Source organism: Aspergillus pseudodeflectus, assembly GCF_044049435.1.
Source record: "Aspergillus pseudodeflectus strain CBS 756.74 chromosome Unknown BJX68scaffold_14, whole genome shotgun sequence".
NCBI classification, from domain to species: Eukaryota; Fungi; Ascomycota; class Eurotiomycetes; order Eurotiales; family Aspergillaceae; genus Aspergillus; species Aspergillus pseudodeflectus.
Genome location: NW_027263790.1, coordinates 449,798 through 474,122, shown reverse-complemented (window position 1 = coordinate 474,122; position 24,325 = coordinate 449,798). Strand labels below are relative to the sequence as shown.

The following is a 24,325-nucleotide window of genomic DNA, read 5'->3' as shown; positions in this document are numbered from 1 at the left end:
TGGTTGTGCGAGAGCCAGAAAAAAACCCAACCCACCGCAGTTTGGCTCAGTTCCCAGTTTGGCTTAAGCGATGCGATCACGTGAGAGAACAATGAAGACCAGCTCTAGAATCCGGATTCTGCGACATTATTCACGAAACCAGATTCTGGCGTCTCTTGTCAGGCTCCGTGTCCGTGAAGAGTATCCGTGCTTCTATTCTTCAGCGGGATTTGTATGCCAGACTGCAATCCGTGCTGAAGAAGCGCTGTTGAGAAAGGCTTTCTGCGCGACAATTACGGGCTGAGGTCCTCTGTGACCACGACGGAACCATGTCCATATCCAATTGATCTGCAAGAAACTCCAGCGACATATCATCTGCGCGTCTCTCATCTCAACACCATTCAACATGCGTCTCAAGAACTTGAGATCTGTCGGAGAAGTGGTGAGGTCAATTGAGAAATGATCCATACTGGGTTGGATGAAACGCCGGGTCACTGTACGGTAAACTCTGGAAGACGGGGGACCCCACAGTACCTTCCTTGCTCCAGAGTACTATCAGAGAACGGTTCAATAGCACTTGTTGGATCATTGATGGTGCTAAAGCACAGTAAGTGTATATACTAGCGGGCTAATATTATTGTTCAATAACTGTCTATCAGAAGAGGGGAAAATACGATCGTCGACCGTTGAATATGTATCATCCTTCCGAACTTGAGCCGGCTTGGGCAGGAGAGTCTGATTCAGGGGTGGAATTAACTCTGGCTAAGACCCTAGAGCAAGTTGTTCTCCATTTTATTTCCTTTTTGAATGCTCCGTACCGAGTTTATTACTCTGCGCCCCCAAATATTGCCTGATTGCTGACCCCCCTCTGTAATTGCGCGTAACCGTACGGGGCGCCCTCCCGGGCCTCTCATAATAGCTGCGCATGGTCTGTTCGTACTCCCGGCTCTCTGGTCAGAGTCGCTTCTCTCGCTGCTCACTCGTCGCTCGCTTTCTTCATCCTGATCTTCCTTCGATTCTTCTTTTCGGATTCTAGTCGCTTTCCTTCTGACCTTCCCTCCTTCTCCTCCTTCAGTATCCCAATTCAACCTCACATTCGCTCCCTCTCTGACGCCAAAATCCCTCCCTCCACAACCGCACAGTCAACACTCTCTCTGGCTCCTTTTCCCGCCCAGCCTCGCCTTCGCCCTCCGACCAACTCTTCCCCCCTACTCTTGTCCACCCAGAACGCGCAAAATCAACTCGGAACCCCCTCTCGACCTCGCCTCTCTCCCGCACGGTCGCATACCCAGGTATAATCGAACTCCGATCATAATATCATACATCGTCGTCTGCAAAAAAATGCCTACCTACGAGCTCCGATCTGGTGGGGATGCAAGAAACAAGAAGCAGAGTGTGGCCGATCTCAAGTATCGCCGGTTGACAGAGCTCAATGCTCGGCTGAAGGAGGATCTCGACCGGCCCCGAGTCAAGGTGTCAGAAGCGGCCATGTCGTAAGTCTCGGTTATAAACAATTGGTTGTCGCAGCTCGCTGATCGCTGATCGCATTGCTTTTCCTAGGCTGATTAATTACTGCAACAACACCCGTGACTTTATGGTACCATCTGTATGGGGACAGGTATGTGTTGGTATCTGGAGGAACAGCGAGAGCACACCCAGCTAAATTCCCATCGCAGGTTGACAAGCGTGAAGACCCATACGCCCCTCAGCAACAGGGAGGTTGCTGCACAGTCATGTAATGGCCGTTATGACACTTTTCGATCCCCTCGATCCCGACAGGCTGATTTCTAATCCAAACCACGCTACTGTCGCGAGTTGGCATTTCCTATCGCTACGACCTCTACCTTCTATTCTCTAATTCCGTGCCTTCGGATTCTTTGGCTCCCTTCGAAAGCGCGTCGCTCCCCCCTCTCACGGCTTATATCAACCCGAACAACCTACCCGACAGCCGTCTCGATTGCCGCTTGCGAAGCTTCTATGGCCAACCGAAAAGCGCGCGCTGGACTTGCACGTACTTCGGTTATATCGCATTCACCTGTTGGAATTACTGTCGATGATTATTTGTCCCGCAAGATAGCCCTGATATTTTCTATTTTCGATTCCCTCTTCAAAATCTCCTTCTTCCTCTTCTTCTTCTTCTTCTTCTTCTTCATGTTGAAATTTCCCTCCATCTTGCTGGCTTTTCTTTTTCTTCTCATTTCCTTTTCTCAATGTCGAACGGTGTGGATGGGTTCTACGGGTTCCAGAACGAAACGTATAGCAAGCAAGCCTGCAACCTGGTGCGGCTGTTGATTGATTCCAGCGTCTTGATCCTTGATTTTGTTTGCGGCCCGCTTTTTGTAAATTAGATTCACTGGGTTTACTTGATAATAGCTGCTAGCTTACATGGCTGAGGCTACAGAAACCATCTAATGCAGGTACGCACACCCACTGTACTAGTAGTCAGTAGTGGCACATACGTGTCAACGGCAGAGACTCGGGAGGAGTATGAACGGAATAATAATACCTCAGGTACACACACCGTGCCCTCTCGGGCAAAATAGCAGAGCCTCGATCAACATATCTCACGACAGGCCAAAAACGACTCCCCTCTCAGCTGACATCATCCCCCTCATCCAATGGACCCCATCGTCACCCCACCTTGACAACCACAAACCAACCAGCCAGTCTACACCTCACCAAGCTCGTAACTATATTCGTCTTTTTGTATCTCATGCGGAATTATTGATACGGGGCCTTGAAACCCAAAACCGGCAGAGGAGATCTCAAAAGAAAGGAAGGGAAGAAAAGAGGGAGAAAATGACGGAACCAGTCGCACCCATCGAGTCACACCCGCCAGTATCATCAACAAATCCAGCCCCAACATCACAAGGGGAAATAGCCCCAACGCCCGAAGAATCCATTTCCGGACCTAGGATAACAATTCAATACTGCACGCAGTGTAAATGGATGCTCAGGGCTGCTTATGTACGTCCCCCCTTCACCTACCGTTCTTCATACATATATATAACTATGCGTCTCTCTCCACTTCACTTCCTGATATGCGACACAATAGTGCTCCGCTAGGCTAACACATCTAATGGAGCAAAGTTCGCCCAAGAACTCCTCTCCACATTCAGCACTGATATTGGCGAGATCGCGCTGGTGCCGAGGACGGGGGGTGTTTTCCGGGTTACGATTTTCCCATCTGCTTGGACATCTTCGACTTTACCCAGTGGTGAGGGTGAGGAGGGGGAGGTTCTCTGGGATCGAAAGAGGGATGGCGGGTTTCCTGGTGTGTATCTTCTTCTCTCTGAGGTTGGGGGTCTTGATCCCGAAGCGGGGTCGCTATGGATTTTGATGTGTGTGTATTAACCGGGTTCTAGAGGTGAAAGTGCTCAAGTCCCTTGTTAGGAATGTGATTGATCCGTCGAGGGATCTGGGGCATACGGATCGGGCGTTGAGGAAGGGGTCTACTGTCGCTACCTCTGCTCCCAAGACTGCTGCTGCTCCTACACCTTCCGCACAGACGACGGCTCCAGTAGACAAGACCTGCGAAGACTGTCGGTAAGGGTACCGCTCACGTCTCGAACGAAATCAATGTATAGATAAGGAGGAGACCATCCATGGTCTTCAATTGAATCATGTGATATTGAACAGATATAGTACGAGTGGATAGATATCTGGAAATGGCAATTACAATGACGATGAATGGCGAATGCAAGGCAGAATGGAGCGCAGCATTTGCTACACGAAGAATAAAATAAATAAACATACAGTCCGGCCGGTCAGAGCCAGAGACCATCTCAACTGAGAAAATAGAAAAACGCCAATCCACACGCCCCGACTCTAAGTTGCCCCTATAATCATAACGAAGCCCCGTAGTAGAAAGTTGTATAAAAAATGAGGTTCAAAAGAAGAAATGGAACGAAATGAAGCAAAGATGAACAAACTGCCTCCCACATCCCCTAATATCAGCGCCAGCCGCCATCTTGCATAGGAAAAAAGACCAGCATATAACTACTGCTGTGCTCATGTAATAAAAAAAAAGTGGTCCAGGGGTAGATCGTCATAGATTTCTCGTTTCGTGTCCCAAACAAGAAGCTTTTATCCAAAACCTTGCCGGCCAGGGTATCCAAGGCCTAAAGCTCGGCTTTTGTCTATCAATCGAGATCATGAAATCGTACAGTCCGTCGTATATCCAAAGGTGCCGTGAGCGGCCATCCATGAAGAATCTGTGGCCGCTCCGGGTCAGTAGAAAGTGGGCAGGTAAAAACGGTCCACTCCAAACGATCGGAGAATATGTCTATCGCGTTTCTCCATGCACTTCGTGGTGGTTGTTGTGATAGCTCTTGCGTTTCCAAAAGGCGAGGCGGAGACGGCTTCTGCGCTTCGGCAGTTTTCGCTGGCCTTGGTCAGGCCCCGAAAGGTCATCCCAATGGGGGCTGTGACCGTCGTTTTTGCTGCTCCCAGTGTTTATAGACTGGGTCGAGCTTCCAGTTCCGTTTCGCACCGTCGGGGGCATGTGGTTCTTGTCAAGGCCGTCATGGAACACATGGCTATCACCAGAACGAAGTGTGTTCTCGGACCCTCGATCTCCAGCAGGGCCATGTTTGGGCGACCCTGTTCGCGGGCTGCGGTTGTCCCAATCCGCGTAGTCGCTCCGTGGAATTTCGCGAGTGTACCCCTGTTCATCGCTGCTCGCGGAAAGGAGGCTCGTCGCGTTGGTCGAAGGTGAGATGGGCGACATGGCATTGCTGTGTGTTCGAGTACAGCTATTGCGCTGGGAGTTAGTTGGCGCGGACGTGCATCCAGAAGAAGCAGTGTTGGCATGGTGGCGACGGTACGCTCCATTGTTTCGCGGCCCGTTTGTCTTTTCAGTACCACCCCCTTCTACCGAGGCGTCATAGGCAACCGAGGTCGTCGTAGGTTCCGAGTGAATGGCGCGATCGCCGCCACTTAGATGGAGTTCAAGTGAGCCATTGTTGTCAGGCAAAGGTGGAGGCACGGGCACGGAACTGATTTCAGGGACAGCGCAGGACGACTTTCGAGACGGCTCGTCGGGCGGGAACGAGCACCCGGTGATGTCCATCGATGGACCGGGTGTGTCTGGAGAGACGACCGGGCTGATCTGGTTCTCATTGTATTCGCTGCCCACCGAAGTACGTGCCGACCTTGAAAAGTAGTCAGCCGGTTCGTCTTCTTCTTTTCGTTGTTGCCGGGGCTCCTTTGGTGGGAAAGTCTTGATGGAGGTATTGCGGTGGCCGTTTTGAGTCGGAGTAGGAGTCGAGGTCGGCGGTGTAGGCTGCGGCTCCTGGAAGCTGGCAGCAGGACTTCGGGAGCGAGGGGAAACAAGACCATCAGGGCCAGCCTCGGCCATCAGAAAGGGCTTTTTCCGCTCAAGGTCTGCAAGATAGTGCCACCTAGTATGGTTGCTGCGGATGTGCTCGACGGTGAATCGTAGACCGGGAAGAAGATCCGAGACACCTTCGAAAAGGGGCAATGCAAAAATCGACATGAAGCCCATCTGCCCGGTGGCAAGCTTGTACACGTTGCCAATCTCTGGGGGCCCACCGAAGAGGGCAGTCTCCATTCCAACCTCCTTTTCCATCTCACCTTGGTTGGCAAACTCTTCCTGTAGTATCTTGGTCCACTTCTCTGCAACCTCCCAAGGGCGCGCCACATTGCTGATATCGGCACACTTGATCAGCAAACCGCAAACCAGTGTTTTGTACAGGTCAATATCTTGAGGCTTCCAGCCATCTGTCGTCCGCTTGTTCTCGGAGTACTTTTCCTGCAGAGACCCGAGCCGTTCCATGAACTTTTGATGAACGCCCATGTCGGTTGCCAAGATGGAGCTAATGAGCAGTTTCCGGAGCTGCTTGTCTTTGAACGCGGCGGGCCAGTAGCGGCGGAGTATTTGTGAAAAAGCTGCACAGTGGAAGGCTTCGAGAACCGAGTTGTCATTGTACAGCTGAGCCAGGGGCGCGTTCAGCTTGACCAGGAAGAAGTTGTTGACACCAGGGTGGCCGACATCGTGACCGATGGCTGCGATTAGTAGAGTAAGAGCATCAAACGGTTTGAGCATAGCCGTGATTGGGCATTTCGTGTCAACCTCGAGCCCGATAGATCGATATCTCGGCAGGGCGCCAATATGGAGTAAGAAGGAGAAGAGGGATTGAAGGACGTCGATGGCATGTCGGAAATTATGGTAGAGGACGAATGAGTTGTAGGAAGCGCGACAAGCCACTAAGAATGTTCGAAGCTCGCCTATAAATCTCGTCAGAGAGACCATTATTGGCCAGATATAATTTCACTCACCTGACGTTAACCGCCACTCTTCCAACTCAGGGATCGTAAACGCATGCTGGAGCATCTCATGGGCCGCAAAAACGAGCTCGTCATCAGAAAACTCATGGGCAGCAAAGTCCCACCGCGCCAATCGCTCTCTAACAAACTCTTCGCGCTCTTCGCTGACGTAGAATTCTCTGTGACCCGTAAGCATGTAATACGCACGTACTCGTTTGTGCTTAGCTGACTTACCCGTCATACAGTTCATCAACCACATCCTCGGGATTGCAGATGCCTTTCATAAGCTTGGAGACCCTGGAGACAAACGAGGTCAGTACCTGCTACCAATCATGAACCAGCATACGGAGCGTAAGGCTTACATGGCTTCTCTTAGGTAAGAATACGGCTGCTCATCATGCACTCCCACCCACGAGTGCTTCCGCAGCTTCCTCCGCGAGAGAAACCGTGACTGTTCCTTGAGAGCCGATTTCCGTACGCGATAGGCATGGACGACCAAACCCTGAATTCTGGCCTTGTCCAAAGGCGAAGGTATAACATCCACAGCACCCGCATCCAGGCATTTCGAAAGGTGCAGAGGTTGAGGAATATTCGGGGGTTGTCGTTGGTCGAGAGCAGCAGAAGTAGGATCGCGAGGAGGAGCACGTAAGATTGCGACCGGTATGACGAGATTAGGGGCATCTTGAACCTTGATGTCGGCAGAGAGACCCGACAGTAGCCTCAAGTCTGACGAGCCGTCATTTTGAGACAAGAATGTAAATCCGCGATGCAACGGTGAAGGAGACGGCGGTTCTTGCCAAGAGCCACGACTGGTACTGCGACGGGATAACGATGGGGGGTCGTCTGTGTTGAGATCAATGTCGAAAAACGCAAAAATCGGGGTGCAGCTATTCGCAGCTGTATCACTGAGTTCTGCCAGTTTTGACACAAGAGAAGCTCCGGCTTGGCAAAGGTAGACTATAATGGGGGAAAATGGTGTTAGCGACGGCAAAATCGTGGGGAAATCATTGACAGGCATACTTCGTCTGCAGACGTCAAACAGAACCTGGACATCTGATCGGAGCGATTCCGGCTCATCGGCAAGTATCAAAGGCCCCGATGGTGTATCAGATGCACCTTGAAATACCCAACGTTCCGACTGAATGCGGGGATCAATATAGACTGCAGAGCAATCAATGTGATCCATCATGTCGACCGGATTCGGGACACCCATGGCTGGGTATCTCTGCGATCCGAACCCAAATCACGCGACAGCGATATATACGAAAAGAAACGGGGCGAAAGAGCACGCTATCCGATCTAGACCTGCCCTCATAGGTCGAGATTTCCAGATAATGCGGGTTGTCGTTTGGAGAGAGAAAAAGAGATCCGAGACAGAACGAACTGATATGGCCGGTATTAAGAGCGAAGAATGAGACAGGGGAGAGAAAGACCGAGAGAAAGAGAGAGCGGCTTCAAGGAAATAACGGGGCGAAGTGAGCGAGGTGACAGATGTGGATCTATTCAAAGTTTTGCTGGCTTTGCGTCAGTGACGATATTCATAGGGCTTGTGTCTTGAATATATGCAGGCGGCGCAAGCAAAGGACGAGGCAGGGGAGGGGGGGGGATTGTTGTTTCTGCAGGCTGGAAGGAGGCATTGGCGATGGATGGACTGCAAGTCGTCGAAGGCGCAAACTTAAAACAATGAGTTTGTTCGCTGCAGTCGCCCACGACGATGAACAGAGCCGATTGACTGTTCCTTGCGGGAAGAAAACGGCGGCCGACGCAAAAGTCCCTTTTTTTCTGAGACAAGATTCCCAAGGGTTCTTTGTACGTATGTACTCCGTACCGCCGCCCTCAAGTCTCTCCTCCGGACGGGATCGCGGGCGCGAGGCACAACGGGTGGCAGGGTGCAGTCTCACTCACACGGATAAGCCGAGAGTAGGTGGCTTCGAGAATGACAGGTAAGAAATAGAGGGTATTCGGCGAGAGAAAGGCAGAGAAGCGAATTCAATTGGTAGCGTTTCGTTTATTGCTCTGTGAGAGTAGTGTCCCACGGGGCGAGATGCGCCCGGTCAAACTCCCACCTCGAGAAGCTCTCAAAGTCGCAAGACAACCGATGGGGAAAGAGTCGAGGACGACAAAATCCAGATGTCAGAAGACAAAGCGAGGGCCTAGGGCGTCATGGTGGGCCAGCGACAGGGCCAGACGGAGAAAAAAAAAAGCCACGAGACTGAAGAGCGAGAAAGAAGGTGGAGAGGATGATGAAGATCGATCGGGAGAAGAGTCGACGGAAGTTGCACGGGTGGATGATCGGGAAGGGAGAGACGTGGAGAAGGTGACTAAAGGTTGAAAAGGACGAGGGCGCAGAATAGTGCCGGTTGAGGTAGTATTATTAGAAGCAGAGGGCGGAATAAATGGAAGGCAGAGAGAGAGGAGAAGAGGAGAAGTGAGAGCGGGAACCACAGAGAAAGGCAGAAGGGGGAAAGGCGAGATGATGCTCAGATAATGCAGGCAAGAGGGGAATGGCTTCAGCGTCAACTTGACAAGGGTCGTGGGAAGATCAGAGGCCGAAGAAGGATAAGAAGGATAATGATAATCAATGAAGAGTGTCTTCTTCAACGCGGCTTCTGCAGCGCTTCTGTGCTTCTGCCAGCCTTCCAGAAGGGCAGTCAATCTCACCATTCAAAATGCACCATGAACGTGGTCTCATATCACTGTTATTATTGCAACCTCTTTTACTCCAGAAATTAAGGCGTGGATCTGCTTAGATTACACTGTGCCCAACCGGTCGCGCGGTCGAATCGAAACCGCGACAAATTTTCTAGAACAGCGTGGGCTGAAATTAGCCTCTTGTCCTCCACTTAATTAATCTCATTCTAGGCGGATTCTGGAAGACTCTGTTGCCTGCGCCCGACTCCCGAGCGCAAGTGCAGCCGGTGCTCCTATCAAGACCTGGCGCATCCGACATCGTCGGCACCTCTGGCTTGGGGACTCGAGGTATCAGCTGCAGATGATAATCCTTTTGGCGCACGTGAAGTGGCAAGCTTTTTTTTTTTTTTAGCCCTTCCCCTATGATGTTATCGTGATAACTTTATGGCAGTGTCAGTGTGGCAACCACCCAGACGATGATCGGTCCGTCTCGCCACTTTCTCCGCCAACATTTCGTAATCCGTTACCTCAGGCTCCAACCGCGACCTTCCACGCTATAATACTCCAAAGTTTACATTTAAGCATATCTTTCTGCAGCGACAGGTGTCCAGGACAGGCCCAGAGAAACTTGAACAGCGACTCAATTTGTAATCGCATGCTGCCCCTCGAGTCAGATGCGCAGTTGCCTTGAAGGGGTCCGCGGTACCTGGTGGATTAGTAGCTCCTACGTAAGCACGCAAGGGATCATGCAGGTGGTGTTTGCACATTCCACTGGCATACTCCGTGCGTCTCCATACCTAATATACACACAAGTGACAAGATACGCATAAATATCGGGAATTAACGTTGTACCCCCTAATCAACAACGCACGAGAGACGCCTTTGTACTAGTCTTCAGCATGACCTTTAACTCCTTCCCTGGATGTTCGAACCTCCGAGTTTTGGATTTGGAAACGCTCGCCCTGGCCCAGGATCATCTTGGCGATCCTCTTGATCCTTCTTTTGAACTGCGATTTGCGCCAGGAGGTCTTGACCACATCATTCCTGAGGAACAGATATTGAGTGCCGTCCGTTATCCGGGCGCTTATCATTTAGATTCCCATGCCGAACCGCGATGCTCATTGCTGACAAGTGCCGCTGGTTTCTTTATATTTTGCTGCCGCGACAACTACATATTTACATATTCAGAGGTACTGATAGGCTCCAATCTTGTGTAAGATTGCTCCGGCCAAGGCTGGAGTTGCTTGCATCACCAAATCATTCGTATGTGAACTCCAATATCTCATGCACCTTCGGTGTCCGAAGCCAAACCACAAAAGAACCATAAGAAAACAAAAAAAAAAAAAAAAAAGATGAAAAGAAAGAGTAATCTCTAAGTCTCATGCTGAACGATATTCCAAACCCCGCTTTTCCCCATGCCAGAAAAAAAGGAAAACCCCCCGGGTGAGCACGAAAAGACGGAGGCAGATAACAACGAAACAAGAGAGAGTACAACATGGTAGAAAGAAGCTATATCATACATGCCCTTTTTTTGATGTTCTATAAGGAGTAATAAGTGTAAAGCCAGTTTGCTCAGCCTTTAGGAAAGGAGGTTCTTCAATGACGGGCTGGCACTGGCTCCAGATCCGCTGTTGGCTCCGTTCAAGGTTGCCGTGTGTCGACCGCTGCTCAGTGACATTGCGCCTGCGATTGTGTTGTCGTCCAGCTTGTTGGGCGGTGTTCGGCCCCGAGGATCCACGTGTGCTTGAGAAACAGGGGGCGAACGCGTCGATGCGCTCAAAACGCGGTCGGCGGAGAACACTCGTGGCGGCGGCGGTCCACCGTTCAACGCGCTCAGTGAATGCGGCGGGGAGTGGTGCCGTACCATCGTAGCCGGTACATCCGGCGGTGATGCGGACGCATAAGGACGTGGTCCTGGCGCTGTCGGTGGGTGCGGTGAAGACAAGGACACTGGGCCATATGGGCTTTGGTGCGCCGCATATGCCTGAGGGCCAGGAGGAGGAGGAGGAGGATGCGCCCCCGTGGAATAATGAGACTGAGCACCGAGAGCTGGAGGAGGCTGGTAGCCGTTTAATTGGCGAATCGTTGGTGGTGGGGGTTGGCTGCTGCGATATCCGGCACCGTGTATGCCATTGCGCAACTTGCTTTCGCCGTAATCCCCTGGTCTTTCATACCCCGGGTATCGTTCCGGGCTGCTGGCAGCGGAGAGACCAACAGGGCGGGATAGTCCGGTTGGTGGTGGTTGTTGTGTAGGATGACTATGAGGGGAGCCATACGGATGGCTGTGGTAGTCCGAAAGTCGAGCCGTGGGTAAGGCCGGTCGCGGGGTTTGATACGGCGATCGTCGGGGTTCTGGAGACGGCTGAGCCTTTGATTTCTTGAGATGGCACTTGTGACAGTCGAACAGCGATTTCGAATCTTCCGAGCCGTGATCTCCATTGAGCGCAGGAACGGAAGACTGCGGATGCCGATAGGGGAATGGCGGGCTCGCAGAGGATCCATTTCCATGGAACGTTTGGCCGGCAGTCGTTGGCCGCCGAGCGTTGTCGATAGGCCACCATTTCGGTGTGTACGCAGTCGAGCATGTGGCGCATTTTCTGTCATCGCTGCTGGCCTGATGACGGGTGTCGGAGTCGACCTGCATCTCATCCGCGGCGTCTTCAGATGCTGCCGGTTTGTCTTTTGTCATCACCGGCAGAGTAGTAGTACCGTTGACAGTAGACGTCCGTCGATTGACGGTAGAGTTGCCAGTTTGATTCGTGGCGGGTGTCTGATTGTAGGCGGCCCTCCGAACAGTTCCGGTTATACTGAGGTCCGCCTGCTTGTAGGTACGAGCATATAGTTGAATCGCATTGAGTCCGTCTTCTGTAAGTTGACCTGTCTCGTGGATGACGCCTGAAACCGAGTGGTGAGGACACCAGATTGCCGGAGTTGCTGCCCCAACTTCATCTCCAAGCCGAACACTAGGGGTAGTATCTCTTCGGGAGCTTTTGACGGGAGTAATGTCAAATCCAGTTTTATACCTTGCCTGGAACGCGCATCCAACGTGGAAGTGGGCGTTGCAACCGCTGAAATGACACGGGACGCATGCGCCTTTGTTGGACTTGCAGATCTTGCACGTCTCGCGGAATCGTTCAGCTGGGATGAGCCCGAATCCCTCTGCGGGCTCGAGTTCTTTTGCGTTTCCAAACTTGATTTCCGGCGTCCATATTGCGCAACCAACGTGGATCCAGTTGTTGCCGGCGGTTCGCTTGAGTGGTTCTCGAGGGCCGATCGGCTTGCCAACAGCCTCTTGTCTTTCTCGATAAAGCTTGATGGCGTCGGCAACCAGACCGCGCTCAAGCCTTTCCTTTTCGCGGTCTCTATCCGTCTTCTTCTTGTGCGTTGTTGACTTGGGCGCTTCCATCAGCTCATGTTCCGTCCAGGTCACTGGGCACAAAACGCATTCATAGGTCGTGGAGATTAGCGGACTCCGGTCGTTGGAGCAGGTATCGCATAACCATTTGACACAGTTCCGCGACGGGCTCACTCCATAGCAGTTGCGATGAACGGTAAGGCGGCAGTCTCGACAAGATAGATAGTCGTCACCCATCGGCTCAATCTTGTCGCAAATGGCGCACGGAAGTGTTTTGGCCACTGGAGGTTCCGGCTCAATTGGCGGCGGCTGTTCAGCGTTTGTATTCTTTTTCTTCGCAACGGGCTCCACCGAGGTCGCTGTTGAGGTCGCCGTACTCTCTTTCTCGTTTCGATTTCTCTTCTTCGAGTCCTGCTGCAGCGTATTTGTGGGAGTAGCAGCAGCAGCAGGAGCAGCATCAGCAGTCACTGTAGGATCCTCCACGAGAAGTTGGGTCAAAAGTTCCTCGTCCACACGGCGGCGCCACGATTTGTTGCCACTTTGACCAATCTTCTTTGCGACTTCCTCCACGTTCTCCCACTGGATTCCATACTTTCTCCAGAGAAGGGCACAGCGTAAGCAGAGGGCCAACGTAAGCTGAGGACCTTTATCTCGTTGCCGCCCGGTCGGCTCAGCGGGGACTGTGGTGCCGGGGGTCACGCCAGGAGCACGCCGCCATTGTCGCGAAGACCGTGTCGAGCAGAATTTGCACTGGAAACCACGCTTCTTCTCCATGGCTTTATCATTGTCAAAGGCCGAGTCGTCGTGGTCGTCTGCCACATCATCCACCAGCTTCGCAGAGCTGCTGCGTCTCGCCTCCTTCTTGCCCTTTCTACCTCCGTAAGAACCCCAGATTTGACGGCCACGGGGCGTCTTTTTCCACATGTAGTAGTACCGCACAATCTGGAAATGCGGGACCGTACCAACGTGTTTGGTGATGTTGCGCCATTCAGACCCATACTTTGCCACTGCTTGCTCAAAGGCCTTGACCTCGTCGGGGCGCAAACGCGGTACATCGAGATCGTCGTGTTTATTGATCCGCTTCAGCTTCGCGAGCGCGGCTTCAACGTCGAAGCTCTGTGCATACAGGAGCTCTAGGGCCTTGTCGAGGAAGTCAGTAGAGTGCTTTTCGACACCTACCTCTGGGGCTATTTGTTTTGCTCGCTCCATATATTCATCAATAAACTTTTCTCGATCTTCGGGGGTAAAACGCGGACCATCATCTTCTCCCCGAGCTGGCATCTGTTCTGCAGTAGGCATTTTGAAGAGCAGCTCTGCTGTTCGAACCTGCTTTCCTGCCAGTCCAGTTACGGGTACTGGCTCGTCTTCACCTCTGCGCATAAAGCCGGGAGGCTCTTCCATGACCCAAATCGGTCGGTTTGCCCTTTCCTTCTTCGCAGCTTCGAGGGCAGCCACGGTCTCTTTTGTGAGCCGCGAGTCTCGACGACCCCCAGAGCCCTTGAGATATTTCTTTTTGATGTCAATTGGCTTGACATATTCGATCGGGCGTCCGGGCCACTGATTCACCACTGCCTGGTGCCGAGGCCCCAGTCGCGAGCTGGCTCGAGGATATATGCGGTCATCGTAGTCCAAAGCGTCCTCCACTCGACAATGGATACCTAGATATCGGTAGGGCCATAGCTTGGCTTGCGCGATTTGTTCTTGCGTAGCCGGTCGAACGGCCTCCTCCTCGATCGGTGCCGGGGTGCTGACTGTAGTGCCGTTGGGAGCAGCGTTTGGGTCTTCTTCCTCCTCTTCGACCATTTCTTCATCCACTTCTGGAGCATCTGAAGTAGCTTCTCCAAGCATTGGGGTGTTTCGGGCCTCGAGTTTCCGCTCCTGCGCTCGGCTACATGCTGCACAGGCCCAGGCAAAACCTCGGGCTGGTTTTTTTGTCAATACTGGCTTCACACAGTGCATATGATACGTATTGTGGCAAACAGCGCAATCCACGGAGTCGGTACTATGAAGGTTAGTTCGTTATTTTTTGGAAAGGGATATTTCGATCATACTTGGCAGCGTACAGACCACATCGCTTACAGGTCTTGACCGCACTGGTCAACTCTTTTCGCTTTCCGACTTCAACAAGGACGTAGCGCCACCGTTCATCAAGAACCTTTTTGACATTGGCAGGAACATTGATTACTTTGCTCGTGGGAATCACGTCGTAGTAGCGGTGAATATATCTGTCAAACATCTTGTCATACCAGAAACAATCCCGGGTCTTCCTGTACTCGTCGAGATTCGCGATTTCCGAAGAATGCTTGATCTGGCATTTTCCACGCAGCGAAGTAAGCGGGCATGTGTCAGAGTGCATCGAAGCAAATACCAGTCGCGTATCGGCCGCGTTGCGCTGGATGTCACGTGGTCTATAATACCAGTTGACCCGGATCGCCTCGATCGGGCCAGATGTCTTATTTGGGAGGAACTCCATAATTCGCGCCAAATAGTACGGCTCGCCTGGTGGTTCACAAATAAGATAGACGTGTTCTTGATGGTGTTAGTAAGCGAAACGATCGTTTTCTTCGGTGACTGACCATTGACTGCAAAAGTAGTGCCATCATCGGCCGTAATTTTGCCATTCTTCAGGTAGGCCCCCCGGTCGTCAAAGGTGACCATATTTGAGTCACCACCAGAGTTGGCACCCGGAGCTGAAGTGAACAATTTCTTTGATGCATTTTCAGTTCCAAAAGTCGGTGTGGTAGCACTCGCGGGTTGCTTTCGTTTTCTTGATGAACCTGACGAGGAGCTGACCTCATCTGGCTTTGCTAGAAATGATGAGGTGCCGGGGATACCGTCTTTGGCGGCTGCTGTGGAGTTGGATCCGTTCGCTGCAGTTGTGCTTTTTCGAGAGTTTGATTTTTCGCCATCAATTCTGGGGGCGCCATTAGATGTGGGGGCAGCGCTACTTCGTTTGGTGGATTTCGCGTGTGGTTGCTGGACTTCCAAGTCGACATCAAGGTCACGATCCTCGGCGTAGTTGGGCCGGGGAGCATTTCGACCTCTTGACCGCGTACCGTAGGGCGCCGGGGTGGCGGATGTGCTGGGCGGCTCTGTAGCCGTAGCTTCAAAGGGGGAAGCGCTACCCGTCATGAGCTGCGGTGGGAGGGAGTCATTAACGTTGGCGGATTCCAGGAGTGTGGAGGAATCCGCGGACCCCCTCCGAGAAGACTGGCCAGGGGTAGGCATGCGGCGGTTGCCTGCGGAGGGAGTTGTATTGTTGGAAGAAGAGTCAGGCCTCACGTGGTGTAGGTGAGACTTTTGGGGCGGTGACCTATCCGAGGCCATGGCCAGCCTTCAGACGCGACAAATAAAAGAGGCGAGGCGGGCTGGGGCTGCAATGCGCCGCTGCACGAGACTGGGGGAACACCAAACTTCCTCGGGAGCGAGACGCAGATTTCAGCAACGGGCCGTGACGGGGAGGCGATCCCTCATGAGAAGTGAGTGCACGGATGGGTCGAGGTATTATTGCACGGCATCTGCCGAGTATCAAGGGGGCAAAGACGAGCGAAGACGGAAAAATGAATGCAAAGCAAGAGTAAAAAGAAGAATGGGCGGAAAACAGAAAATCACCGCTGCGCGACGGTCTACCCAAGGACCGGAGATGGGGGAGGTAGATATTCGACAAAAAGGGTTAATAAAGAAAGACGGCTTTCTAATCTCGTCAAGATTCGTGTTGCCCCTTCAGTTTTGGGGTCCCCTGTGTCCCAGCAAGGGCGTTGCAGGAATCAATGCCCTGGTGGTTATTGGAAACTTGAAAAGACTGGATATCAAGATGGCAACCTTCCAACAACCACCTTAGATACGAGGGACGTGACTCCTTGTGGCGAGGTTTATGGAGAATGCGGTGGGAAGCTTCGACGGACGCGACTTGGAATATGGGGAGCAATGCAATAGAGAGGAAGCGAAAGAAGAAAAGCAGACGGTAGATAGATGCAGGAGGGAAGAAGAAGGTCTAGGTCAGTCGGAGAAGTGAAATGAAAGTCAAGTAGCCTAGCGGCGGTGGAAAACCAACAAGAAGGCCGCCAGACCGTCGGGGGCAGTCGTGGGCGAAGGGCAATAATTAGCAGGAACAAGAGCCCGATAAGAATGTAAGTCACCCGGGGTTCAACCTGATGCACTTCCAGTGGCCGTGATCGTCGCAAGTACAAGCGATAGTAGTAGCAGCAGCCGGTAGGAGTAGTAAATGCCCTCTATCAAGCAGTCAATCCAACCCAAACGAACGGTATTGGGGGAGGGGGGGTGATTGTGTAGAGTCTGATGAAGAGGAGGAAAGGAAGAGACTACCCGAGTATCCGACAAAGGCAGACACGATGAGACAACAAAAAGTCAAGAGAATCAACCCCGAGCGGAAGCACAGAAGAATAGAAAGAGGACGAGGGAGGAAAAGCAGAAAGATTCAGTAGTCAGGAAAGCCGTCCAGGATCCCGACCAGTCCACGTCCCTCGCCCCTAGTCCCGATGTGTTAATATGACGGATCCCTCCATCCACCAAGAACCAGAGGGCAGAGGCCAGGAAAAAAGCACGATGCCTCTCTCCCCTTCCTTTTTGCCAATATCCATTATGAATATCTATCTAGCCCCAGCGTTCCGGCAGTCTGGGAACGGTCCCATCCGCCGTCGCACCCTAGTATCCCGTTTGTCTGATCCTCCTACTAGATTACAATAAGGTCGAGGTACATATAACAGTCAGATTTAGTTTGTCAATTTCTGTCCTATTCAACTTTCGATGGCAACTCTTTTGCTTGCTGAGGCGGCCTGTGGGGGATCTACGCGTGGTGACCAGATTGAGCGGCAGCAAATTGTGTGTTGTAACTTGTTGGTGCAGCGAGGGAGGGAGTGGGCCGAGCCACCCGATGTGAAGAATGGTGATGATATCGAGGAGGGGCCATGATCCTCCCCATGCTTCGACGGGAGAACGGGGCCAAGGGGCAGAAACAGACGGACGCGGGAGTTTTGAAGGAGGGAAGATCTCACGGGCCTGATCTTCTTCATGAGATTCAGACAAGCGCGACAAGGATAATGGGAAGTCCAGAGTCTTTAAGATGGTTGGTTGCCCACTCCCGCTGTGGTAAGCTGTGGTCAGGAATGCCCATGAGTGGCGCATCATGTTCTTGGGGCCCAGCGAGTCGCATCTTTCGAATGCCAAGTCTATACATCTGCTGGAAAGGGTCGCGCACCAGGACTAGCTGTGCTAATGCGGAGATCATCGGCGCCCGCCTTTCAGGTTATTCTCCAACGGAGCTCCCCATCCTGGCTCCATTCTCGCGATATTTACCTTGTCTGCTCCAGGCCACAGTGACGATGTACGGGGTCCGAGGTCGGTCCAGCCTTCTGTCTGTCTGAGGCGACTCAGGAGAGTTCGACCAGCACTTCCAGCCTAAGTGGTTGTCGGGACAAGGGATTGCTCCGCCGGGCTATTTGGGACCACCAAGTAACGCTGTGAGATTCAGTACCCGAGTGTTGGATTCGGAGAAGATTATATGCCTCGTGTGCCCGCTCATCTTTTGGTATTCAGAGCCCTGGCCAGTGCAGGGCTGAGATCGTGGTTCTGTGATATGGTTGGAAAGGAGATCACTTGGCGGGGCATATCGAGACAGTTCGGTCGTCAATATCCATCCCGAGGTAAGCGCTGAGGGCGCTTCACAGTGATGTATCGTCATGGGCACAGTGTAGTAGCAACGGAGGGGAAATTGTATGATAAAATGTAGGTAATCCATGGGCGGGGAGGACATGTGCAAACTCAAGACTGGGTTGTACGACAATTCAACCGACAAGATTTAGAGCTCCAAGTTCTTCGTCACGGTAATGGCAAGCAACGCAACGATACACTGGGGAGAAACTGGATATATTGTCACTTGAGCCACTGGCGCCCTTCGAACTGTCGATGAACTTTGAAGTATCCTGTACAAGGTGACATATATGGGGCGCGAGAAATATAAACGGTTGGAGGCGCCCGCGGATATGGAATCGCTTGCCAACCAAGGTTACCAGGCGCGGCACCATTGATAAACCGCCCTAAAAAGAGATGTACGTCCCCGCAGGTGAAATTAGTTATCGACCTTCAAGCAAGGGTTGATTTGAAAGGCGACTCAAGCGAGGAAATGTTGCACAGTGATCATTGATTGACCGTCAGTAGTAGCGGCAGACCATAAATTGGAGAATACGTTCCCCACGAAGCTGGAATTGGCTTAGGCTCGGATCTCTTGGCCTGGGCTTTTAGCGAGAGTTTGATTCTCAATACCGAGACTTTGCCGAATGGGACTGAGGTAGTACCATTGACGAGCACTCCGTCAAAGAATTATCCGATTCCCCTGTCGGTGCTCAATATCGCCCCCTGCTTACGATTTGATTCAGTATGTCGTACTCTGTAGGATCGGTACAGAAGCCTGGCAATCGTGAACGCTGCAGAAACGTTCCTCGGGATTCTGACCCCTTGGGCCTATGGTCCAATAAGCGGAGGAGACGCCTCAAAAGCATGGCCCCACAGCAGCTGGTTTGGTGGGCTTTTTAAGTTGCCAGATTAAGAGGTATCGCCACGTCTGTGTTGCCACATAATGATATACGTACGTCAATGCCGGGACACATTGATATCTAGTCCTGCCCAAAGAAATAGTTGAAGTCGAGCTCACCAGAATTCATGACAAAGGCTCCCCTCACGTTTGTCGCTCTGGGTTGGCCACGGAGCAGGTATACCTCGAACAACATCTGACCACGACAAGACACGCTCGAGAAGGCTGACAGCATAAGCGGGTGAACCTGGGCTTAACACTTAATGCAGAAATGTGTATGGAATTCAACATTCGCCAGGCAGATACTTCGTACGTATATCCGATATATGTATTATTCCCATAACCGGCAGACGAGACGAAAGTGGCGGCAAAGTACGGAATACCAATGATATTGTATGGTTGAGCAAACTTCATGGGATCCGCTGCGGTTTCCTGGGTTTAAGTTGGTGGAGGAAGACCATAAAGTTTCTGTGCTGTCCGTGATTATTCCGGATCGAATGGAATATTCGCGCACCGGCAGATCGTGGCTGATCTCCGTGAGAGGCGCGTTACCCGTGGCTGGGAGCTCGTCATTTAATTCGCGCGTAGGAACAATGGAAAGCCCAAACATCTGCGCCGGAAAGCAATCTGGAAGCGAGGGAAGACAACATTGGCTTTCTGCAACTAGGGGCATGCTGTATTGCCAATTACTCGTAGCGCACTAGAAAACTCGGAAGAACCGCTTGAGGGCAAGTCGCGGAATTTTATGTTTGAGGCTTCCTCAAACATCTATGGAAAAGAAGCAAATAATGAACGTCGAGTCACATTGATCATGGGTAAGCTTGACTGACTCGTTAGTCCTCTCGGACGCGCTCTGAAGATCAAGCACCCTTGCTCGGGCTTGCAGATGATATGATATGGGTGTTGGAAGCATGGCGTGGAACAGCGAATGCAGGTAAGGTAAATGCTTCCGATTCGAGTTGAAGTTGAGGAACTGCTCTCACGGCCAGATCTCTGGCTGTTGCCTTCATTCAGCTGTTCTCACGCGAGCAAGTTGCAGCAGGCCGTCTTTTGCGACTTGAATGGTCGTTGATGGTGGTGGAGATTGATCCCCAAAAGCAACGGTCAACGCCGCGCGATCATGGCTCCATGGCCCCTGCTCATCCTTGATCCATGTTAGGTAAGCCATCACTCGGCCAATGTGGATCCTCAAAGCCGCCAGGCAGGGCTTTATTATTGAGCAGATGATCCAGGAACGTTCCCGCACTGCGCACGGAAGCAGAGAAAAAGCAAAAAAAAACAACATTTTTCATTTGCAAGCTTCCACATTACGTATTATTAATCTTTTCGGTCGAGCTGGCTTGGATCGGCTCACTTCACTGGTTGGTCGGCTGTGGTCCACCTTTCTCGGAACCTCAGGCAACAATAAACAGAAGCCGCTGCCTCAGGCCCTAACTGGAGTCACGTCGTTCTGTGGATGGATGCATGCCCGATTTCGCGCTTCTGCTGGCTCATCAATGAGAAAGGCACGATCAGACGCAGTCATAGGGCCAGGGCCGCTCTTGCCTGATTTGCTTACTTGTTACCGACAGGTCGCGGTGATAGAGTTGATCTCGCTTTTTTTCGGTTTCTGGGAAATACGCCCGCCGGTTGATTCAACCCGACCACGAATGAGCCTTTTCCCGCCGCATCACCAATGAGCGTTCCTTAAACCCTAGTCAAATTGGACCAAGGGTCGAGATGTCTGCCCACTCTGGTCAAGGCTTCCAGACCAGTGGCTTTCAGACTTCCGTCGATATCGCCCGCAAGCAGCCTTATGTTGTAGCACCATTGGCCGGTCAGAAGCGACCCCCAAGCTGGCATGTTGATAATAATTATGGCCCTTTGCTTGGTAATGCAAAGTATCAGGCTCCCCCCCAAATAATCGATGATGATAACGCCAAAAAATCCGATCCAACCAATGCCCAACGGCTGGGCTTCATCCGTCCGCAGGTGGCACTTCCGAAAAGCCGCCTGATTGCGAGTGAGATCCGTTTTGCTGCGGGCAGCGTCCCAAGGGGAAGCGATAAGCAGCCGCGAGCAGCTTCTTTGTTGCAAGAGGCTGCACAAGGGACCCTGCCATCTTTGAGTGATCCGGCATTTGGCCTACCGGCTTCTCTTGTTGCCAACTTCGTCTCTGCTGGTGTCTGTAATATTTACCCATGGCAGGCTTCGTGCTTATCTGGCCAAGGTCTTCTCGAGGGGAAGCGGCATTTGATCTATACCGCGCCTACCGGTGGCGGAAAGTCCCTGGTGGCTGATGTTCTCATGCTGAAGCGCATCATTGAGAATCCCTCGTGCAAGGCAATTCTTGTGCTTCCCTACGTGGCGTTGGTCCAAGAGAAACTCAAATGGCTCCGACGCATCGTTCAGGATGTTGAAAAATGTCAAGATCAAGAAATCAATCACAATGACGACGACGGCTTCGGGAGCAATCATCGCTGGAGAAGAGCGCAGAGAACGATCCGTGTTTCTGGCTTCTTTGGTGGAAGCAAAATGACCGCGTCCTGGGCGGACACGGATATTGCTGTTTGCACTATCGAGAAGGTACGTTTTTTTTCGCAGGATGCTCCTGAGATCTGGGTCTGCATCTGACTAGCTAGGCGAATTCCTTGATCAACACTGCTATTGAGGAGTGCACTATTGGAGAGTTGGGAGCGGTTGTCTTGGATGAGCTGCACATGCTCGACGACGAGCACCGAGGCTACCTTTTGGAGTTGATGGTCACCAAATTATTATTACTACATCAGGATATTCAGATCATTGGAATGAGCGCTACCATATCGGTGAGTGTTTTTCGCTGAACCCAAAACAAAAGGATTTCCTGGCTAACAAAGAAGAACACGGAGCTGTTAGCAGAGTGGACAAATGCTAGATACTTTATTTCGACCTATCGGCCTGTCCCTGTAGACGAACATCTCGTCTTTGAGAACGCAATCTACCCGGCGGCAACGTCGAGGCAACTTTTTCAGACCATTTCAAAACTGGCATCCACACCAGGGCTGTCCTTTAGTGAGGCTGTGCCACCCCAGCGTATAATCCAGACTTCCACATTTAGAGAGCTTTCCAACCCCATGACGAACGCGGTGGTAGCTCTCTCAATTGACACGGTTACCGCAGGATTCGGTGTCTTGGTGTTTTGTGGTAGCAGACAAGCTTGCCAACTCCAAGCTGCATTAATAAGTGAGGCAATGCCCGACCCGTCTACCTTGGACGTAGATGATATGAATAAACGGCTCGATCTCCTCGCGGATCTCCGTAGTCTCCCTAGTGGTCTAGATCCGGCTTTGGAAACGACGCTCATCAAAGGAGTTGGCTTTCACCGTGAGTTCAGATTCAACCATAACATAACTAGACTGACCATTATCCAGATGCGGGAATGACTACCGAAGAGCGCGAGGCAATTGCACAAGCGTATGATCAGGGTGTGCTAAAGGTGCTTGTGGCCACCTGCAGTCTCGCTGCTGGTGTCAATCTCCCCGCAAGGAGGGTTATCATCAATGGTGCTCGTATGGGACGAGAGCTCGTTGGCCCGGCAATGCTGTAAGTATTCGACAACTAGAATTGAGCTGCAAACCCTACTAAAAAGTCAAAGACGACAGATGTGCGGACGGGCAGGGCGCAAAGGCAAAGATGAGGCGGGCGAGACATATCTTATTTGCGGAAAGCCCGACCTTCAAGCTGTGTGCGACCTATTGGAGGCAGATATGCCAGCTATTGAAAGCTGCTTAGCGCCGGAGAAGCGTGGACTCAAGAGGTAAGTGAGGGTGTCAACTTTTGAATTACAGCGAGTTCTCACGTGTGAGTAGAGCACTCCTGGAGGCCATCGCTACTGGTCTCGTTTCAGGTCAAGAAGCTATCAAAGAATACGTCAAGTGCACACTGCTTTATCGGACCGTTGATAAAAAGCTATCTTACAGTATCATGAGTTCTGCACTCGAAGAATTGGCAGCGGAGAAACTCATAGTCAAGACTGACGACGAATCGTTTGTGGCCACTCAGCTTGGACAAGCTGTGGTCTCTTCTGCTTTTGCGCCAGAAGATGGCCTTTTTGTCCATGAAGAATTGAAACGGGCGCTTCAGGCCTTTGTGATGGACGGTGAGATGCATATCTTTTATATGTTCACGCCTCTCCAGGTCGCGGCCACAGCCCAGATCGACTGGTCTATCTTTCGCGATCAATTAGATGAACTTGACGACAGTGGCTTGCGCGCTCTTCAATTTGTCGGGGTTCAGCCGGGTTTCGTAAACACCATGTATGGCTCTCTTTGGCTGTTGAACATCCCACGGTGCTGACTCTGTTGCTGTTGTAGGGTGCAAAGTGGCGCGGCGATGAAAGAAAACACACCAGAACAGGTGACTCTGGCCAGGATATATCGGCGCGCTTACACAGCCTTTCAGCTCCGCGATCTGAGCAATGAGGTCCCATTGCCGGTGATTGCCAACCGCTATCGGATTCCCCGGGGCGGAGTTCAGACATTGGCCCAACAGTGCCACGGATTCGCGGCAGGAATAGTCAAGTTTTGCCAACGCATGGGTTGGGGGATGCTCGCGGCCGTTCTTGATCATATGCGCGATCGATTGGAAGCGGGCGCCCGTGCGGATCTTCTCGAAATGGCCCAGGTGACCTACGTCAAGGGCTGGACAGCCAGATTATTGCGCGATAACGGATTCCGCAACCTGAGAGCATTAGCTGAGGCTAACCCGAAAGACGTCGTACCCGTGTTGATGATGGTAAGTAAATCATGAGAAAAGAGTTCAACTCTGATCTCATAATAGGTAAACCCACGCAAGAGAAACCAGCTTCCTCCCTCCGAAGTTGAACGATATACGAAAAAATTGCTCGCAAAAGCAGAGGTCATTGTTGCCTCTGCTAACAAAATCTGGGGTGAGGCTGCTCTGATGCTTAATACATACAGTGCTTGATACTAATGCCTGGCTTTGATATATGTAGAACGAGAGATGCAGCTCGATTTGGACGAGTAATGTCAAAGCTTTGAAGAGCTTTTTGTTTGTAACATGGTCGGAATATCGGTGATTGGAAGAGCGTTGGGCAGATGCATTACCTCGAATTTATATGTGATGTGCGATTCTACATCAGATTTGGCTGAATTGCAGAAAAGACATATCACGAATCGAGCAGGATTAGCCTAGATATGTTGAACACACTTCGATATCAAGACAGAAGCGGTATACATACATTGGAAGGTGATACCCTTTCCACCTGTCTTGGTGTCTGAGCATCATTAGCTTGAATAGTAGTAATATAGGATTTGTCTTTGATGTTATAGATAGATACCTCTTGCACCATCACTGCAATAGCGCAGGGGGATCAACAGCAGCAGGGGTTACCTGATGCCTTAGGCAGCAAACAGACAACTATAAGCACTGTTGAGATAGAATCTCGTGGCTACAAAATAGTAATAGTATATAAGTAAATTGTTGCCACACTGGACACATCAGTATCTCTCAATTACCAGCTCATCGGGACATTATTGTGTCCA

At 51.6% G+C, this 24,325-nt stretch overlaps 8 protein-coding genes across 8 annotated transcripts; 5 read left to right on the top strand and 3 right to left on the bottom strand.

The window, feature by feature from the left end:
• Window positions 1-937: 937 nt before the first annotated feature.
• BJX68DRAFT_234103 (guanine nucleotide-binding protein subunit gamma) lies at window positions 938-2,128 on the top strand. The gene is made up of 3 exons (XM_071039703.1): window positions 938-1,472; window positions 1,540-1,597; window positions 1,656-2,128. The coding sequence occupies exons 1-3, from the start codon at window positions 1,321-1,323 to the stop codon at window positions 1,716-1,718; spliced, it is 273 nt and encodes a 90-aa protein (XP_070900787.1). The 5' UTR covers window positions 938-1,320; the 3' UTR covers window positions 1,719-2,128.
• Window positions 2,129-2,516: 388 nt separating this feature from the next.
• Window positions 2,517-3,662, top strand: BJX68DRAFT_234097 (SelT/SelW/SelH family protein). The gene is made up of 3 exons (XM_071039702.1): window positions 2,517-2,946; window positions 3,070-3,253; window positions 3,345-3,662. The coding sequence occupies exons 1-3, from the start codon at window positions 2,779-2,781 to the stop codon at window positions 3,527-3,529; spliced, it is 537 nt and encodes a 178-aa protein (XP_070900786.1). The 5' UTR covers window positions 2,517-2,778; the 3' UTR covers window positions 3,530-3,662.
• A 351-nt stretch (window positions 3,663-4,013) lies between these two features.
• Window positions 4,014-7,746, bottom strand: pdeB (3',5'-cyclic-nucleotide phosphodiesterase PDE2). The gene is made up of 5 exons (XM_071049328.1): window positions 7,288-7,746; window positions 6,630-7,224; window positions 6,502-6,564; window positions 6,280-6,446; window positions 4,014-6,228 (listed from the first exon to the last, which is right to left on the bottom strand). The coding sequence occupies exons 1-5, from the start codon at window positions 7,478-7,480 to the stop codon at window positions 4,265-4,267; spliced, it is 2,982 nt and encodes a 993-aa protein (XP_070900785.1). The 5' UTR covers window positions 7,481-7,746; the 3' UTR covers window positions 4,014-4,264.
• BJX68DRAFT_52267 (uncharacterized protein) lies at window positions 7,620-8,307 on the top strand. Its single transcript, XM_071049324.1, has one exon. The coding sequence runs from the start codon at window positions 7,759-7,761 to the stop codon at window positions 8,212-8,214; it is 456 nt and encodes a 151-aa protein (XP_070900784.1). The 5' UTR covers window positions 7,620-7,758; the 3' UTR covers window positions 8,215-8,307.
• On the bottom strand, window positions 8,308-9,204 carry BJX68DRAFT_52304 (uncharacterized protein). Its single transcript, XM_071049327.1, has one exon. The coding sequence runs from the start codon at window positions 8,929-8,931 to the stop codon at window positions 8,401-8,403; it is 531 nt and encodes a 176-aa protein (XP_070900783.1). The 5' UTR covers window positions 8,932-9,204; the 3' UTR covers window positions 8,308-8,400.
• Window positions 9,205-10,252: 1,048 nt separating this feature from the next.
• Window positions 10,253-15,698, bottom strand: BJX68DRAFT_52133 (DNA-binding E3 ubiquitin-protein ligase SNT2). Its single transcript, XM_071049322.1, has 3 exons — window positions 14,830-15,698; window positions 14,305-14,782; window positions 10,253-14,255 (listed from the first exon to the last, which is right to left on the bottom strand). The coding sequence occupies exons 1-3, from the start codon at window positions 15,578-15,580 to the stop codon at window positions 10,478-10,480; spliced, it is 5,007 nt and encodes a 1,668-aa protein (XP_070900782.1). The 5' UTR covers window positions 15,581-15,698; the 3' UTR covers window positions 10,253-10,477.
• Window positions 15,699-17,071: 1,373 nt separating this feature from the next.
• BJX68DRAFT_52069 (uncharacterized protein) lies at window positions 17,072-17,847 on the top strand. The gene has a single exon (XM_071049321.1). The coding sequence runs from the start codon at window positions 17,182-17,184 to the stop codon at window positions 17,635-17,637; it is 456 nt and encodes a 151-aa protein (XP_070900781.1). The 5' UTR covers window positions 17,072-17,181; the 3' UTR covers window positions 17,638-17,847.
• A 2,211-nt stretch (window positions 17,848-20,058) lies between these two features.
• Window positions 20,059-24,096, top strand: BJX68DRAFT_234077 (DEAD/DEAH box helicase). Its single transcript, XM_071039701.1, has 9 exons — window positions 20,059-21,368; window positions 21,425-21,607; window positions 21,662-22,145; window positions 22,193-22,364; window positions 22,417-22,578; window positions 22,631-23,077; window positions 23,135-23,555; window positions 23,601-23,709; window positions 23,776-24,096. Exons 1-9 carry the CDS (start codon window positions 20,523-20,525, stop codon window positions 23,805-23,807), a joined length of 2,856 nt encoding a protein of 951 aa, XP_070900780.1. The 5' UTR covers window positions 20,059-20,522; the 3' UTR covers window positions 23,808-24,096.
• The last annotated feature ends 229 nt before the right edge of the window (window positions 24,097-24,325 follow it).

Bases quoted from the DNA above. Each gene is read 5' to 3' on its own strand.
- BJX68DRAFT_234097 (XM_071039702.1), top strand. From the start codon at position 2,779: ATGACGGAACCAGTCGCACCCATCGAGTCACACCCGCCAGTATCATCA. The intron at 2,947-3,069 runs GTACGTCCCCCC...AATGGAGCAAAG, and splicing joins GGATGCTCAGGGCTGCTTAT to TTCGCCCAAGAACTCCTCTC. The intron at 3,254-3,344 runs GTGTGTATCTTC...ACCGGGTTCTAG, and splicing joins GAGGGATGGCGGGTTTCCTG to AGGTGAAAGTGCTCAAGTCC.
- BJX68DRAFT_234077 (XM_071039701.1), top strand. From the start codon at position 20,523: ATGTCTGCCCACTCTGGTCAAGGCTTCCAGACCAGTGGCTTTCAGACT. The intron at 22,146-22,192 runs GTGAGTTCAGAT...ACCATTATCCAG, and splicing joins CAAAGGAGTTGGCTTTCACC to ATGCGGGAATGACTACCGAA. The intron at 23,556-23,600 runs GTAAGTAAATCA...ATCTCATAATAG, and splicing joins TCGTACCCGTGTTGATGATG to GTAAACCCACGCAAGAGAAA.
- BJX68DRAFT_234103 (XM_071039703.1), top strand. From the start codon at position 1,321: ATGCCTACCTACGAGCTCCGATCTGGTGGGGATGCAAGAAACAAGAAG. The intron at 1,473-1,539 runs GTAAGTCTCGGT...TGCTTTTCCTAG, and splicing joins GTGTCAGAAGCGGCCATGTC to GCTGATTAATTACTGCAACA. The intron at 1,598-1,655 runs GTATGTGTTGGT...TTCCCATCGCAG, and splicing joins TACCATCTGTATGGGGACAG to GTTGACAAGCGTGAAGACCC.
- BJX68DRAFT_52069 (XM_071049321.1), top strand. From the start codon at position 17,182: ATGATCCTCCCCATGCTTCGACGGGAGAACGGGGCCAAGGGGCAGAAA.
- BJX68DRAFT_52304 (XM_071049327.1), bottom strand. From the start codon at position 8,931: ATGGTGAGATTGACTGCCCTTCTGGAAGGCTGGCAGAAGCACAGAAGC.
- BJX68DRAFT_52133 (XM_071049322.1), bottom strand. From the start codon at position 15,580: ATGGCCTCGGATAGGTCACCGCCCCAAAAGTCTCACCTACACCACGTG. The intron at 14,783-14,829 runs GTCAGTCACCGA...AACACCATCAAG, and splicing joins CACTACTTTTGCAGTCAATG to AACACGTCTATCTTATTTGT. The intron at 14,256-14,304 runs GTATGATCGAAA...TAACCTTCATAG, and splicing joins TGTGGTCTGTACGCTGCCAA to TACCGACTCCGTGGATTGCG.
- pdeB (XM_071049328.1), bottom strand. From the start codon at position 7,480: ATGGGTGTCCCGAATCCGGTCGACATGATGGATCACATTGATTGCTCT. The intron at 6,447-6,501 runs GTAAGTCAGCTA...TACGGGTCACAG, and splicing joins GTTGATGAACTGTATGACGG to AGAATTCTACGTCAGCGAAG. The intron at 6,229-6,279 runs GTGAGTGAAATT...CGAGATTTATAG, and splicing joins AGAGTGGCGGTTAACGTCAG to GCGAGCTTCGAACATTCTTA.
- BJX68DRAFT_52267 (XM_071049324.1), top strand. From the start codon at position 7,759: ATGTGGATCTATTCAAAGTTTTGCTGGCTTTGCGTCAGTGACGATATT.